The sequence below is a fragment of the Carassius gibelio genome, chromosome A15 (genome assembly GCF_023724105.1).
Source record: "Carassius gibelio isolate Cgi1373 ecotype wild population from Czech Republic chromosome A15, carGib1.2-hapl.c, whole genome shotgun sequence".
NCBI lineage: Eukaryota > Metazoa > Chordata > Actinopteri > Cypriniformes > Cyprinidae > Carassius > Carassius gibelio.
In genome coordinates, this window is record NC_068385.1 from 6,678,174 (window position 1) to 6,693,071 (window position 14,898).

General features: G+C 37.0%; 2 protein-coding genes across 5 annotated transcripts in view; both read left to right on the forward strand.

Moving 5' to 3' along the window:
• LOC128029021 (protocadherin Fat 3-like) overlaps positions 1–14,898 on the forward strand; it is a 144,305-nt gene that overhangs the window by 114,526 nt on the left and 14,881 nt on the right. For all 4 annotated transcript variants that reach the window (XM_052616463.1, XM_052616464.1, XM_052616465.1 and 1 more), the window contains exon 26: positions 2,570–3,243. In XM_052616463.1, the coding sequence (XP_052472423.1) occupies positions 2,570–3,243 (674 nt within the window). The remainder of the gene's footprint in view (positions 1–2,569; positions 3,244–14,898) is intronic.
• LOC128029022 (uncharacterized) lies at positions 5,712–14,851 on the forward strand. The gene is made up of 5 exons (XM_052616467.1): positions 5,712–7,335; positions 11,535–13,470; positions 13,578–13,646; positions 14,399–14,473; positions 14,589–14,851. The coding sequence occupies exons 1-5, from the start codon at positions 7,129–7,131 to the stop codon at positions 14,696–14,698; spliced, it is 2,397 nt and encodes a 798-aa protein (XP_052472427.1). The 5' UTR covers positions 5,712–7,128; the 3' UTR covers positions 14,699–14,851.

The window sequence follows — 14,898 nt, forward strand, 5'->3', positions numbered from 1 at the left end:
CTTGCAGTAGCTCTGCTACTGAATTTATTTCAAAATTGCAATCCATATACAACTATGATCAGCTGTTCCTTCATCTTGGCTGAGCTCTCAACGTTGTTACGGGAAAGGATGAAGCTGATTGGTTGGTTCTTGTCACATGACCCGCGGTGCGCTTGCGGCATTCTGAAAAGTTGAGATGTTTTTACATTTTGCTGTATCTAAAACGTATCGAACCGAACCGAACCGAACCGTGACATCAGTGTATCGTATCGAACCGAACCGTGAATTTTGTGAACCGTTACACCCCTAATATATATATATATATATATATATATATATATATATATATATATATATATATATATATATATATATATATATATATATATATATATATATATACATATATTTGTGTTATATTCATATAAATATTATTATAGAGAGAATATGCGCCTATATTTATAAATATATTTTTATTTTGAATAAATGTAATATTTAATATTTTTTTAACATAAATATAACTTATTTGTAAAAATGTAATATTAGCAAAATAATGACAGAGGTATATGTATATTCAAATGTAATTAACTTGTAATTAATAGTTGTAGCATAGATCAATTTTTAATTATTTATTTTGAACTCGTTGTTAATAATAACTTTTGTTATATAATTATCGTATATTACCAAGTCTATACTCTATCTCTCTCACTCTCTATATAGATAGATAAAGAGATATATAGATAGGTAATGTTTTTAAACAAACATTTTTGAAAAAACAATTGATTGTAAAATTATACAATAATGTTCAGAATTTTAACGTATATTAATATAACATTATTCAATGTAACTATAGAAATAATAATAAAAATTATTATTATTATTATATGTTATATCTTATTATATAATAATACAATATTATAATACATCATTGTATTATTTTAATATTTCATATATTAACAGGTCAATATTTTCTCTCTCTCTCTCTCTCTACACACACACACACACATATATATTTATATAGAGAGAGAGAGAGAGAGAGAGAGAGAGAGAGAGAGAGAGAGAGAGTAAACAAGCAACCAAATTATAGTGTGATTTTCTTTTGTGTGTAGTTGTACACAATGACACTGTGTGTGTGTTTGATGTGTGTAGTCTGTTAGATAGATGAACTTCAACTTTCCAAAGTCAGGAGCTGCTTACAGAATTTAATAACCAGCATCTGTTTCAATCTAAAACATGTGCACGAGTCTGTTAGTGTTGGCAGCACACCGTGAAAAACTGGCACAGGCTTAACACTGACTTGCTTGCCATGTTGGCATACATATTCATACATGCATGTCCTCCTAGTATAATTGTATACAGTCGGTGTTGTCCTCTCTGAAGGGAACTGTAGCTCTATCTGTGGCCACTAGATGGAGGCATCAATCTGTCTTCATCTGAGCAGTGCTGGTCTTGTTTCAATCCTCTCTCTGTATGGAGGAGATTATACTGCTGCAGTCTCTCTTGGCTTATGCTAATGTAGTTCATTACAGACCACAGACACTTTTATTCGCTCTTTTAGCAGTGCTGAAGCAGATACACAGACAGCAGAACACTTTTTTTATTTTATTTATATTTACAGGGCCTTTCATGCACCTTCAGCGTCTCTCACACACTTGCATATCATATTATATTGTGTTATTTAATTGATATATATATATATATATATATATATGAAAAGTAAATAATATTACGTAAAATGTGAAATTAAAATTGAATTTATTATTTCAGTTATTTCAGCTTATTTTATTTCAACATTTCATGTCTTTGTTTGGTTACTAAAATAGCAAAAACTAATAATAATTAAACTAAATAAATAAAAACAAAACCTAATAATAAAAATAAATAAAAACTATATAGACAAATAAAAAACAATACAAATGACGTGCACAAAAAAAAAATGACTAAAACATGACAAAAAGTTTAAAGTGAAAACAGAAAATATAAAAATTAAATTAAATGCTAAAAGCAATAGTAGTATATCAATTATACTAATATACGTATATATATGCATGTGTGTGTGTGTGTGTGTGTGTGTGTGTATGTATACAAAATGTAATCAAATATTAAATATAAAAAAATTTAAACAGTTATTTTTACTTTATTGTATTAATATCGTTTTTCTTCTCATCTGTGTAGCATTAGTTGCCTCTAAACTTGTTTATAAAGCAGTGAAAGTTTCATTTTGATTAAAGTTTTATGAAAAAGCCCAGCAATATTTATTATGGGAGTTAACAAAATCACAATTGATTTTACTTTGTCTTTAATGAAACATTAGCTTCCAAAAATGGCTGAAAAAACATCTTTGTCCTCCTGACCAGCTGTGACAGTTCCAAAATCCTTCTCCAGATTTATAATAAAAATATCTTCTGATTGGCCTTTATTGTGTGGTGTCGCCCCGCATTAACCCTTTCACTATGGATTACTTTAGGCTGTAAATGTATCCCATCATGCCTGCTCTCAGACACAATGTCAGGTCTTTGTGTCAGACTGATGCATTCCTGCTGAATCCCAGTAAACTGATGCAGTAAAACTGTTTATTTCTCCTCTGCAGCTGTGAAGAGGACGTGAACGAGTGTGAACGCGAGCTGTGTGAGAACGGCGGCGTGTGCGTCAACACTTTCGGCTCGTTCTACTGTAACTGCACGCCAGGTTTCGTGGGAAGCACTTGTTCTGTTCGTCCCGTGGTTGTTCCGGATATGCAGGCTGGCCACGCCTACGTTGGGAAGGAGGAGCTTATCGGGATCGCCGTCGTGCTCTTCCTCATCCTCACCCTCATCCTCCTTTTCATCGCCTTCCGGAAGAAGGTATTCCAGAAGAGCTATTCCCGGAATAACCTTTCCATGGTTCAGGATCCGGCTACGGCTGCCCTGCTGCACAAAGCCAACGGTGGGCACTATCCACCGCTACGCTGCGCCATCGGAGAGCCAATCAGCTTGTACATGGAAGGAAGTCTTTCGGGTCCTCCTCAGGTCCCCGTCAGGCCGATGGCATACACGCCGTGTTTTCCCGGAGACACTCGGGGGACCCTGGAGAGACGGCCAGGTGACGGCCGAGTCATGGAGCTGACGGAAATGAGCACTTTCCATCCATCGGAGTCGCCGCGGATTCTGGGCGGGACCAACCGGAGGGGCGTGGTCGTGTGCAGCGTGGCGCCGAACCTGCCGCCTGTTTCTCCGTGCCGGTCTGACTGTGATTCCCTACGGAAGAGTCCCTGGGAAGAGGAGGGTGAGACATTTATCTGTAATATCTGTGTTGTGTTTGCGTGAGTTTCGAGATATTGGAGCGGATTGCTGTTTCTTTAATCGCTCCGCTCCGAATCCACTCCAGGATTTCTGTTTGCAGCTAGAGCACAGCTTAAAGAAATCTCACTCCGGTTTCACTCCAGAGCAGATTTTACACCCAGTTACTGCTCCACACATTTATAAATACAATTTGAATATACCATATGAATGTAGTATTAATAGTAGACCAACACTAGTAATTGTGCATGTGTATAATTTGAAAAAAAAACTAATAAAGTCAATGTCATTCGCATCAAATAATCAACATCAAATCATTAATTTGGTATATTTGATCATTTTTTCTCTAGCACTATTTCCCAACTTCTATTGTTATTTGATTTTTTTTTTTATAAATTTAAATTAATTATTAATTATTAAATTAATTATTTATTAAAATTTATTTAATATCAATTCCATATATGATTGTAATATAAATAGCTGAAATTATAAATAAAATAGTAATATTGCACGTATAAACAAACTCTTAATTTTGCAGGGATTTTTTATCCATTAAAAAAAAAAACTTGAAATGAAGATAAAAAATAATTTATTTTTATTATTTTTGTTGCTATTGTTGTCATTTAAAATTGCTCAGTTGTTTATTATTAATATTCGTGCAACATTTTGTATATTAAATTTTTCCAGTAATATGCTTCCCAAACTTTTTTCCATTAAAAAAAATTTAAATATAATTTTATTTTCATATATAAAGTTAGTTTAATATTAATAGCTGAAAAATGCTAGTAAGGTTGCATATGTGCTTGTGCATTAATTTTGCATTTATCCATAAAAATACAAAAAAGTACCCCAAATTAAGAATAGTCAAAGAAAAATTACTATAATTATTATTCCAAATTGCTCATGCATCCATCATTAATTTTTAACTAGACATTATATTTCCCAATTAATATTTCCCAAATTCCATCTTCTTTTATTCCCACTGTTAAAAGTCTATTTCGAATAGCGTGTGAATTATTGCTGACATCAGATGCAGATGTTGAAGTGTACAGTGGTTGTGATGGAGTGCTTTGGGAGCGATCTCAGCCAGAACGTGCTGACCCTCTGATTAAAAAAAGAAAAAAAAAGAAACTGTTTCTCGCTTCAGGCAAAATCATGCAACTCCTCTTTGCATCGCTCACATACTCTGGTGTGTTTGCACAAATATGTTTATGCATGTTTGTGTTTGCCAGTATCAATTTATCAGACGGCTTTGATCAGTTCATGCCCGCCAACTGTGAAATCCATCTTTCCCTTAACATGTTTTATTTAAATGTCGCATTTAACTTCATTTAACCTCATGCAACTCAGAGATTGGCTGAGATCACTGCCGTTTCTCACACACACACACACACTTGCTTGTATCTCAGTAACCCTCCTGAGGTGTTTTGGCATGCACATTTTGATATTCAGACTCTTAATGAACCTTACTCCAACACAAGCAACTTCACAGCATTCAAACTGTATGGCGATGTATCAATGGTAAAGCGACCTATGACTGTTTTCAGCTCAGAAACGCGACCTGCTGCCAGATTTCACCTTATCAGTGTATGCAGTGGCACTTTTATCTTCTAAAACTCAGCTCTGTTTCCTGCTGTGACAGTTTAGGCAGAAGCGCACAGGATCTGGGGGAAAAGCTTATATTTGTTGAGACTGTTTCCATCTGCAGCTTCCCACTAGCTAAGTTCATTTTTATGGTGTTTTCTGTAAATCAAATCAAAATGCATTTACATATGAGGGTTACAGAAGCGATTCTGCAGGTAGAAGCTGCTTTTTGTAAACCGAAGTCACTTCATCTGAAAATGACCTGGAAATAGATTTATAATTCTATAAACAGGCCCCTGCAGAATCAACAGGCCTGTCATTAAAGTTCTACACATCCCTTGCTTATCCATTTATTTAATGTTTTAGAACTTTATTTTTATATCTGGATTTAATTTAATCTGCTACCAATAAGAGTAGTATTTCTAGATCTGATTAATCTGTTTTACCCTGTTTAAATCCAGTCTACAAAATCCACAGCACTGCGATTGTGGGAAAAGACCTATTTTAACAGATTTGTGTGTGTGTATTTTATTCTATTTGATTGAGGTGTTACTTTTAGGATTCATATTGAACCCCGTGTCTGCCACGTTTTCTGCATTTGTTTTCATACAGATCAGTAGAAAGTAAAAGTAGAAATAAACCTTGAATTGCGAGATCTAAACACAGAATTGCAAGATGTAAACTTTGTAAAAAAATAAAAATAAAAATAGAATAGAAATTGAGAGAAAATGTCACAATTATAATTTCACATGGCAGAAACAGGCTTGCATTTTTCATTCCAAGATGTTTTGTTTGTTTCTTTTTTTTTGGTGCATTTTTGTTTAAAACACATTCTTTATTTTAATTATGTGTTCTCTGTTGCTTTGTGTGTGTGTGTGTGTGTTTGTATTGCTATATTAGTGAGGACCAAAATGTGACAAAACACCTTTTAAGTGAGGACCTTTTGGTAAAGTGAGGACAAAATCGTGGTCCTCACTTTATTTTGCTCAGTTTAGCCCCCGTGGGGGTGGGGCATTGTGCTGTGCAAATCTCTCAAATGTCCTTACTTCAATAGCAGATCATGACAGAACTGTGTTTCCTTCATTCTCCTGCGCTCCCTCTAAAGGATAGAGACGTGAACTGCAGCCAATTTATCATTGGCTGGAAGAGAACGGCTCCGATTTTTTGATTGGTTGGCTTGGTGATTTTTGTGATTGGTCGGCCAGTGAACGTACATATCTGTACATAAACTGTATTTCTTTCTTTATTTCTTAAATATCACAATTACTTTCCCAAATAAGGAGTACATAAAATAGGATGTATGCTTTTCAGCAACAACTGCCTCACAAATGCAATTGTTTTTCATCGAGCTGCATTTAATGGCGATCATTATGCACGGCTTTTTGGCGCCAGCATTACGTCACGTGGAGTACGTGAATCGAGCTCGTGTTCCGCGAAACGTGACAGTGACGCGTATGAACGGAGAGAAATGACGGAGCGGTTTAACCGGAGACTGAGGCGGCTGCGGGAGCACCACGCGATCTGTGAGCAGAGACACCGGAGAAACAGCGCGAAGGACGGAGTAAGTACTGTTCTAACACAGTAAATATCAACTGTCGATTTATTTTAACTTTTGTATCCGTGTTATTTCATTATTCAATTAAGTGTTCATGGTTTTATGTAGATAGAGAGTGGGGGAGGGAGAGAGGTACAACCACCAGTTGATATGTTTTGCATAGATTAGTTTTAATTAATGATTTTAATGAGGAAAATGGCAAGAGCTGACTGCCAAAATCGCCCCCTTCTTAAATAAGTATTTTTAATAGGTATACTGTACATATTTATATCTGTATAAGTGATGTAGAACAATTCTATAAGAGAAGCAGTGTAAAAAAAACGAAGCAAGTAATGTTTAAAGAATGAAATATAAACTGTGGATTTATTAATCAGTGTATCGGTGTTGTGTGGAGATTAAAGATGAAAGATTAATAATGCTTCACGCGATGTGTGATCTGCGCCCCTCCCCCACACGAGCGGAGCGGAGGCCCAGAGCAGAGAGCGAAGCAGAGAGTGAGCGCTGAGCAGAGAGCGAGGGGGTGGGGGAGGGGCGGCTGGTTTCTGTTAGAGTTGATTTTACTAATGAGATGGAATCTGCCACACTTTTAACATTAAACAAGGCGCATAGACACAAACTGTACAAGAATATGAAGAAAGAATCATACACCACTTATGATGAAGAGGACTTTAATACTTTAAAATGTTGTTTTTGAAATGACTGTAAGTTAACTTAAAATTTTTTTGATTATAGATGAAAACTTCACATCAAGATGGACAGAAGAGGGATGAGGAGGATCTGGATGGACAGAAGAGGGATGAAGAGGATCTGGATGGACAGAAGAGGGATGAGGAAGATCTGGATGGACAGAAGAGGGATGAGGAAGATCTGGATGGACAGAAGAGGGATGAGGAGGACCAAGACGGACAAAATGACTTCATCCAGGAAATTTGTATAGAGGTAAGTCATAGTTAAGGGTTTTTTTGTTTATATTATTCAATTTAAACAGATCATTGGATATATTTTTATTATACATACATTCACAAACAGCTAAATATATTTTCATCTGAAAATTAGCTTTTTGTCTCGTACTCCCTCATATAGATTTAAACCTGTATCATATTCTGTGGAACACAAAATAATATTTTTTGATTTTCTTTTTCTTCTGTTTATTGCAAGTCGATTCTTCAGTAGGGTTAGGAATCATTAGAAATTTTCCAGTTCTGCCTTATGGTTCCGTTTTCAATTCCAGTTCCATTAAAATCATTAAACAACTATAAAAATAAAAATAGTGTTAAGGAAAACTTAACAATATTCAACTACTCAGTGCTTAATACTGTTTATTACTTACTGTCAACTTAATTTAAAGGTTGGCAATGTCAAAATGCAACGTATATTATGCTATACAAATTTTCTGGTTCCATTTAAATAAACTATTATGTTTTTTACCATTTTACCTTCATTGAATGTAGTGTTGCTTGAAAGTAATGCTGAGTAATGCTAGTACCAGTCCCTCCAGAAAAACGGGATTATACGATCGCCTGATTTAATGCATAATCAGCCAAAGGCCGCACATTTATGCGGGGTCGCATTTTTTCAAATACGCCGCTCTTTTGCCGCATAAATTGCCGATTTCAGAAAGCAAAATATGCGGGGCTAGCATGATTTCATAATCCCTGTATTTTCGTTGCAAAAAACTATATATATATATTAGCAGAAAGCTGAAAAATGTTGCGTTTACTTCACACAAGTAAAGCACCATTTTCCCCTATTGCCATGGGAACCTTATGAAGTGACGTAATTACGTGACGTGAACATCATCTGCAAACCCCGCGGTGAAACCAGGGTGAAACTTGAAGCGCGCAAATCATTCTTATTTGCCAACACAAATAAGCGTAAAAGAACGCACAAAGCAGTTTCCCGATTGGTTACATGACAGTGGAGACAAATTATATTGCGACAACTTGCGAAAACTGCGGTTTGATGAAAAAGAGAAAAAAAGGTGATTCCCCCAACACCCTCTTCTCACTAGCCTACTAACACTGTTGTAGTTTCATTCAGAAGTTGATGCAACTTTACAGTTGTAAGATTGCACTTTTCTGTTACAGAACAGTACCAAAAACTTAGTTGTAATTATATTAGTAGTATGTAAAATAACTTGCGTTCCAGTAAGAGATTGCAACTTAAATATTCTGTGATTTAGTATGCTCGCTTATCATGGGAAGTAATAAGAAATTACTCTTTACATTAAGGTAGTAGCCTAGTGAGAAAAAGGTGTTGGGGGAATCACCTTTTTTTCTCTTTTTCATCAAACCGCAGTTTTTGCAAGTTCACGCAAATTCATCGGATAAAATTGCAAAAATATCCCGCATATTCCATCGCATTTTTTAAGAAAACGTGCCGCAAAATCAAGGATTTTTGCCCGCAACAATCACAAAAAAAATCTGCGTTTTTCTGGAGGGACTGTAGTACATCAATAACATTTAGCTTTTCAAGCAGGAAAAAGCTGATTGGCCAAATAGTCCCTTGAGAGCTGAGACACTTGTTATTCTCCTCAAATTAATGAACTGTTATACTTATAACCATGTATACACACTCTCCATAAAGCTCCTATTTCATAGTGGTCGACCGATATGTGTTTCTTGACTGCAGATATCTTAGAAAGCAGGGGGCCGATAGCTGATATAAAGCCAATATTACTTTTTTTTTATTATTATTATTAATATTTAAGAAGTTTAAAATCACTTGACAATGGATTAAAAAGTAAATGTGGAAAAGAAACATGCTTATGCTGCATTCACAGCAGACGCAAATAGAGCGTCTGACATCAGTGATTTCAATGTTAAGAAAATACAAAGACGGGAATAGACAACCTGTGAAGTCCAGCCGATGTCATTTTTGTTCAGGCTAGTTACATCTATTTTGAGCTACCAAAAGCTGTAGTATGCCTGCCCAAAGGGCTAACAGGGATTTTGGAATTTAGCGAGCCCTAAAGTCAAGAATAAAGAACAGTCACTGATAGTTAGGGTTAGGGTTAGGGTTGGACCAAACCAGACTAACCCTAAAAACCCTAACCCTAACAACATTTATAAAACTATTACACTGTGTCAACATTTTAACATAATATTAGTAATATAGTAATATTAGTATCAAATTGACAACATTATAGTTTACAGAAAAACCAATACAATTCCCATTATAACCCTGAAAACCATTCTTTGTGTTTTGGGGAGGAGTTTTATATTTATGTTTATTTTATTGTTCAGCAGGGAAGATTATAACTGTATAACTACTTTTACATAATTAATTTAATTGAAGAATTTCACTGGAAAGATTTTATTTTTTTATTTTATATAAATAACTATTTCTTTAGTCAATTTGTAAAGTATTACATATCTTACATTGTATTTGGGATTGGTGGAAAAGGTGCTGAATGTTTTATTTCATCCAAGTGAAATTAGAAAGCAGTTAGACTGAACTTACATTGGTATTAAACGCGGAGCCAGGTGCGAGTCGATGCAGGTTGTGAGCGTGTGTTGAGCCTCATCATACTGCCAGATGCGCTCGTGAAGAGGTGCAGGGCGAGCAAATATAACCCAGCGTTACGAAACAGGCTGCGTGTGAACTAATTATGTTTTATCTTGAACCACTAAAGAGACATCAGAGCCAGCAGGAAATGTCAGAAGGTCTAGCCGAGCTGAGGCTGCTCTCGGCAGATACATGATGACGGAGCTCCCGCTGATCATGTGGAGCTCACGTCTCCGAGATCGGCGAAACACATTTTTTAAATAGATGCTGTCTTTATAAATAAACCGCATATCTGAGTTTAAACCAACTACATTCTGAAATACTTTTAAAACTACATTTCATGACACGATAACCGTAATATTTTGAAAATTATCAGAATAAAAATGGCGATTGAAAATGCTGCGTGAACTCATCTGGCAGAAGCCCCCCCAATTCGTGTCTGTTGTGAAGTTAATTTCATGCGCGAATGATCTCAAAATGTTCAAGCGGCAAACTAGACGCAGTAGACGCGAATTTGACGCTCTATTCGCGTTTGGTGTGAACACAGCATAAGAATGTATCTTTTATCCTCCAGTACTGAAAACACAACCGATAAGGGAGCTCTTGATCGTTAATTCTTGTATTGTGACGCAGCTCTTGCAAATTACCTTTTTTGATCATTGACTGTATTTTTGAGGTTTAAGTTACATAATGTTTTTCTTTAGTTTTAATTTGCCTAACTATTGATCTGACCCTGTAGACGCCATAATCCCACTCTGTCTCTCTCCCGCTTTCCTTTCCTATTTTTTTTTTTTTGTAATGGTGGGCGTTTAATAAGTTGGTTAGAGCAGAGCTGATTGGGGAGAATGGAGGTGTGCTCACTATATTGGTTAGTAAGACTGCACTTACTACACAGAGCTGTAGTTCGCTGACAAGCTACGCAATATTGTGTTCATAACCAAATGTAATTCATCTGCGATTATGATGCGATATTGTGTAACTTGTCAGCGAACTGCAGCTCTGTGTAGTAAGTGCAGCTCCATTTGAAAGCAGCTGATGGACATTTACCACTAATCACAGAACCAGCTTTACTGACGAGACATGCATTACAATCACATGCGATTAATCCTGCAGCACTAGTCCTATTTTAACTTATTTGCCACGTCATTGTTTGATACAAATTATTCAGTCTTCGTTGATATCAGCTGTGTATAACAGCAAAACAGAATATCAACGCTGCACTTCAATATTATAAAGTCATCCTTAAAATGAGGCTGCTTGGTTTTTTTGCTTGCTGGCAGAACAGCTTTGGATGATTGTGTCATTGTTCCCATAGTTTGTTCATAGTATTTTGGCACATATGTGCACATATGTGATCACACCTTAAAGAGAATGAATGTTTTGAGTTTTGAAAATTACTTTGTTTCAAAAACAGAGACAATTTAAAGAATTTTATTATCTATTAAAGAACAATTTGACCTCTCAGTGCATGACCCCATTTCATTCTTCTTTGGGTTGATAGTGTTTTGTCTTTGGGGAAACATATAAACTATGCAGTGATTTTATTATTTTTTAACCAATATATATTTTTAACTATTGTGATCTTTCCTAAATAACTGTATTGTGAATGTCTAAATTGTGTTTGTTAACAGGAGCAATCGAACCAGGGCAACAAGGACTGGAGTGATCTGGATGAGAGCGAAGGCTCAGTCTTTGTTCCTTCAGTGGAGGAGTCTACTGATGATGAAGACCTCGATTCAGAAGAGTCCCAGCTTGAAAAGACCATTCGAAAGACTGTAAAAGACACAATATTTAATACATTTGAAGAAGTCAAGAAGGCAAAGCAAAAAACTCCAAGAAAGAAGGCTAAGCAAAAAAGTCCAAGAAAAATGACAATCAAAACAAGTCAGCGAGATCCTAAAGGCAAACGAACGTGGAACAAAAAACAGTACTGTGTCTTCTGTGAAAAGGCACAAAGCAAGCTTGCTAGACATCTTGAAAGAAGTCATTCCAATGAAACAGAAGTTGCTAAAGCCTTTAGTTTTCCCAAACGTTCAAAGGAACGCAGGATTCTTCTGGAACAGCTCCGGAACCAGGGTAATTATTATCATAACATCAAAGTCTTGGAAACCGGACGTGGAGAGATCATTACCTGGAGACAACCGACTGAAGATGCAGACATTTCTGAGTTCCTTCCCTGCCCGGATTGTCTGGCGTTCTTCATGAAGAAAGACCTGTGGAAACACTCTAAGACGTGTCGAGGACAGCGGGATGTGAAGAGAAGCAGAGGAGAGCGAGTGAGATCAGCTGCAGTCTGTCTGATACCAACACCTGCACAGTGCTCTGCTGGCATCAGCTCTCTCCTACAAGCTATGAGACAAGATGAAATCTCAGAAACAATCATGAAGGACAGTTTGATCTGTCTCTACGGTGAATCACTTTATACAAAGTGCGGTCATGATAAGTCACAGCATCAGTATATCATTCAAAAGATGAGAGAGCTGGCCAGGTTTATGATCGAAGTGAAGTCCAGATCCAGAGAAGTGAGTAACCTTACACAGCTCTGTAACCCTGAGAACTTTCTCCTAGCCATCGCCGCTTGTAAAGAAGTCAGCAGCTATCAACCAGATTTAAATACGTTTAAAACCCCGTCCCTCGCTCTGAAGATCGGATACTCGCTGAAGAAAGCCTGTCAGCTCAGTTTGGGACAGAGTTTAATGGCAGGGGACAGAGACGCTGAGAAGAAGCTGAAAAACTTCATCAAGCTCATTGACAGTCATTGGCGTACCAACATTTCGAGTCAAGCCCTCAACACCTTGCAGCAGAGCAAGTGGAACAAGGGAGACACCATCCCTCTCACAGAAGATGTTGTGGCTCTACAAAAGCATCTCAAGAGTGTGGAGCAGGTCTCAAAAGACAAACTCAAAGAGAACGTGAATGGCGCAGAGTGGAAAATCTTGGCTGAGACGTTACTCTGTCAAATAATTCTTTTTAATCGGAGACGTGAAGGTGAGGCATCCAAACTGCTCCTTGCATCATACGTGAATCGAAACGTTAAGCCTCCTAATGAAGATGTGGTCAAATCTCTGACTAAATTAGAGCGGGAGCTGTGCAATGAGCTGACTCGATTAGAGATCCGAGGGAAGAGAGGTAAGAAAGTGCCTGTCCTGCTGACCAAGGACATGCTGGAGTCCATGGACCTGCTGAATGAAAGCAGGAGCACAGTGGGCATCAGCGAAGCCAATCCTTACGTTTTTGCAAGACTGGGGGCTTTAACGCACATCCGCGGATCAGACTGTTTGAGAAAGTTTTCCAAGACGTGTGGCGCAAAAGACCCCAGGAGCCTTACGTCGACCAAATTAAGGAAACAAATAGCTACTCTGAGTCAGATCATGAATTTAAAAAACAATGAACTCGACCAATTGGCCAAATTCCTGGGACACGACATTAGAGTGCACCGCGAGTATTACAGACTGTCCGAGAATACAATCCAACTCGCTAAAGTTAGCAAGCTGCTTTTGTCTCTAGAAAAGGGATCTGACTGTTACAAAGGAAAATCTTTGGAAGAGATTACATTTAGTACAGAGGGTGAGTAAAACTTATCTGGATTTTTACACTTCAGTGATTATACTAAATGTATTGCATCTGTTTTTATGTTGTTTTGTATTTGACATCTTTAATCATGTGCTTCACAGAGACTGAAAATGACAGAAGCCCTGCTTCCGGAGGCCTGCGAGAGCATGAATGCAGAACCACAGAAGAAGGTCAGCACTGAAGGATCTGTTGGTTAGCTTAGAGGCCATATTCAACCGGTCGCTGATTTAAAATCTGCAAGAAACAGTCCACAACCATAGAGTCCTGGAGTAAAACATATTCGACTCTGTCTTAACTTCAAAGTGATCGTTCAACCAAAAATGTAAATTCTGCTGTCATGTCCTCACCCTCGAGTCCCAAACCTGCATGAATTTCTTTGTTCAGTGGAACACTAAATATTTCAAAGAATGTTTGTAACCAAACCATTTTGGGGAACCACTGAATAAATAGGAGAATAAATACAACGGAAGTTGTGGAAAATTCTTTTAAAAAACCCTCTAAAGTCCAGGTAATTCATATTCACCAATAGACTATTATTACCTGTAACTCCCTACAGAAGTCAATGGTTTGGTTACAAACATTTCATCAATATATCTGCCCTTTCCCCTGAACAGAAGAACGTGCAGCAGTCTCAAACAACTTTATCCACATATATATTATATCAAATCCACAAATATGTGTGAAGAACCAAAGCAAAGATCAGTTATCACGATTAGAAGATCTGTCATCTGTTAAATAATCTCAAGGACTGAGCCCCTGCTTTAGACAAAATATAAAACTGTTTTGATACGCATTGACTGATTTACAGCATCACCTTTGCTTAGAAAGAAATTGTGTGTTTGTTATGATCGTTAGAAACCATTTTTGCTTCTAAACAGACAGTTTTGGCACGTGATTTAACTTGCACTGTTGTGATCTCTAGATGCTTCAGAGAAAGATGAAGAACCCTCTACCTCAGTAAAGACAGTCAAGCGAAAGCGTCGCGTCACAGAAACTGGTAAGCAGTCAGAAGATCGGTTAGACACGTGATTGTAGAATATGTCTGTTCATTTATCATCTCATCCACAGACAGTTTTGGCACGTGATTTAACTTGTACTGTTGTGATCTCCAGACGGTTTACAGAAAGAAGATGAAGAACTCTCTACCTCAGTAAAGACAGTCAAGCGCAAGCGTCACGTCACAGAAACTGGTAAGCAGTCAGTATATCGGTTAGACATGTGATTTTAGGGTTGGGTACCATTTAAATGTTAACCGGTATGTTACCGGTATCTGTGCCTGAGATTTGGTGCCGGTACTTAACAGTAGCTTTTTACACTATTTTACTCTCTGTGTAATAACAAAAACATTTATTTCAGGGGAAAAAAGCCCAGAACAGTTTATTTCATTTGAGTTTTCCCTCTTTTCCTCGCTTCTCTATTAAA

Bases quoted from the DNA above. Each gene is read 5' to 3' on its own strand.
- LOC128029022 (XM_052616467.1), top strand. From the start codon at position 7,129: ATGAAAACTTCACATCAAGATGGACAGAAGAGGGATGAGGAGGATCTG. The intron at 7,336-11,534 runs GTAAGTCATAGT...GTTTGTTAACAG, and splicing joins TCCAGGAAATTTGTATAGAG to GAGCAATCGAACCAGGGCAA. The intron at 13,647-14,398 runs GTCAGCACTGAA...TGTGATCTCTAG, and splicing joins ATGCAGAACCACAGAAGAAG to ATGCTTCAGAGAAAGATGAA.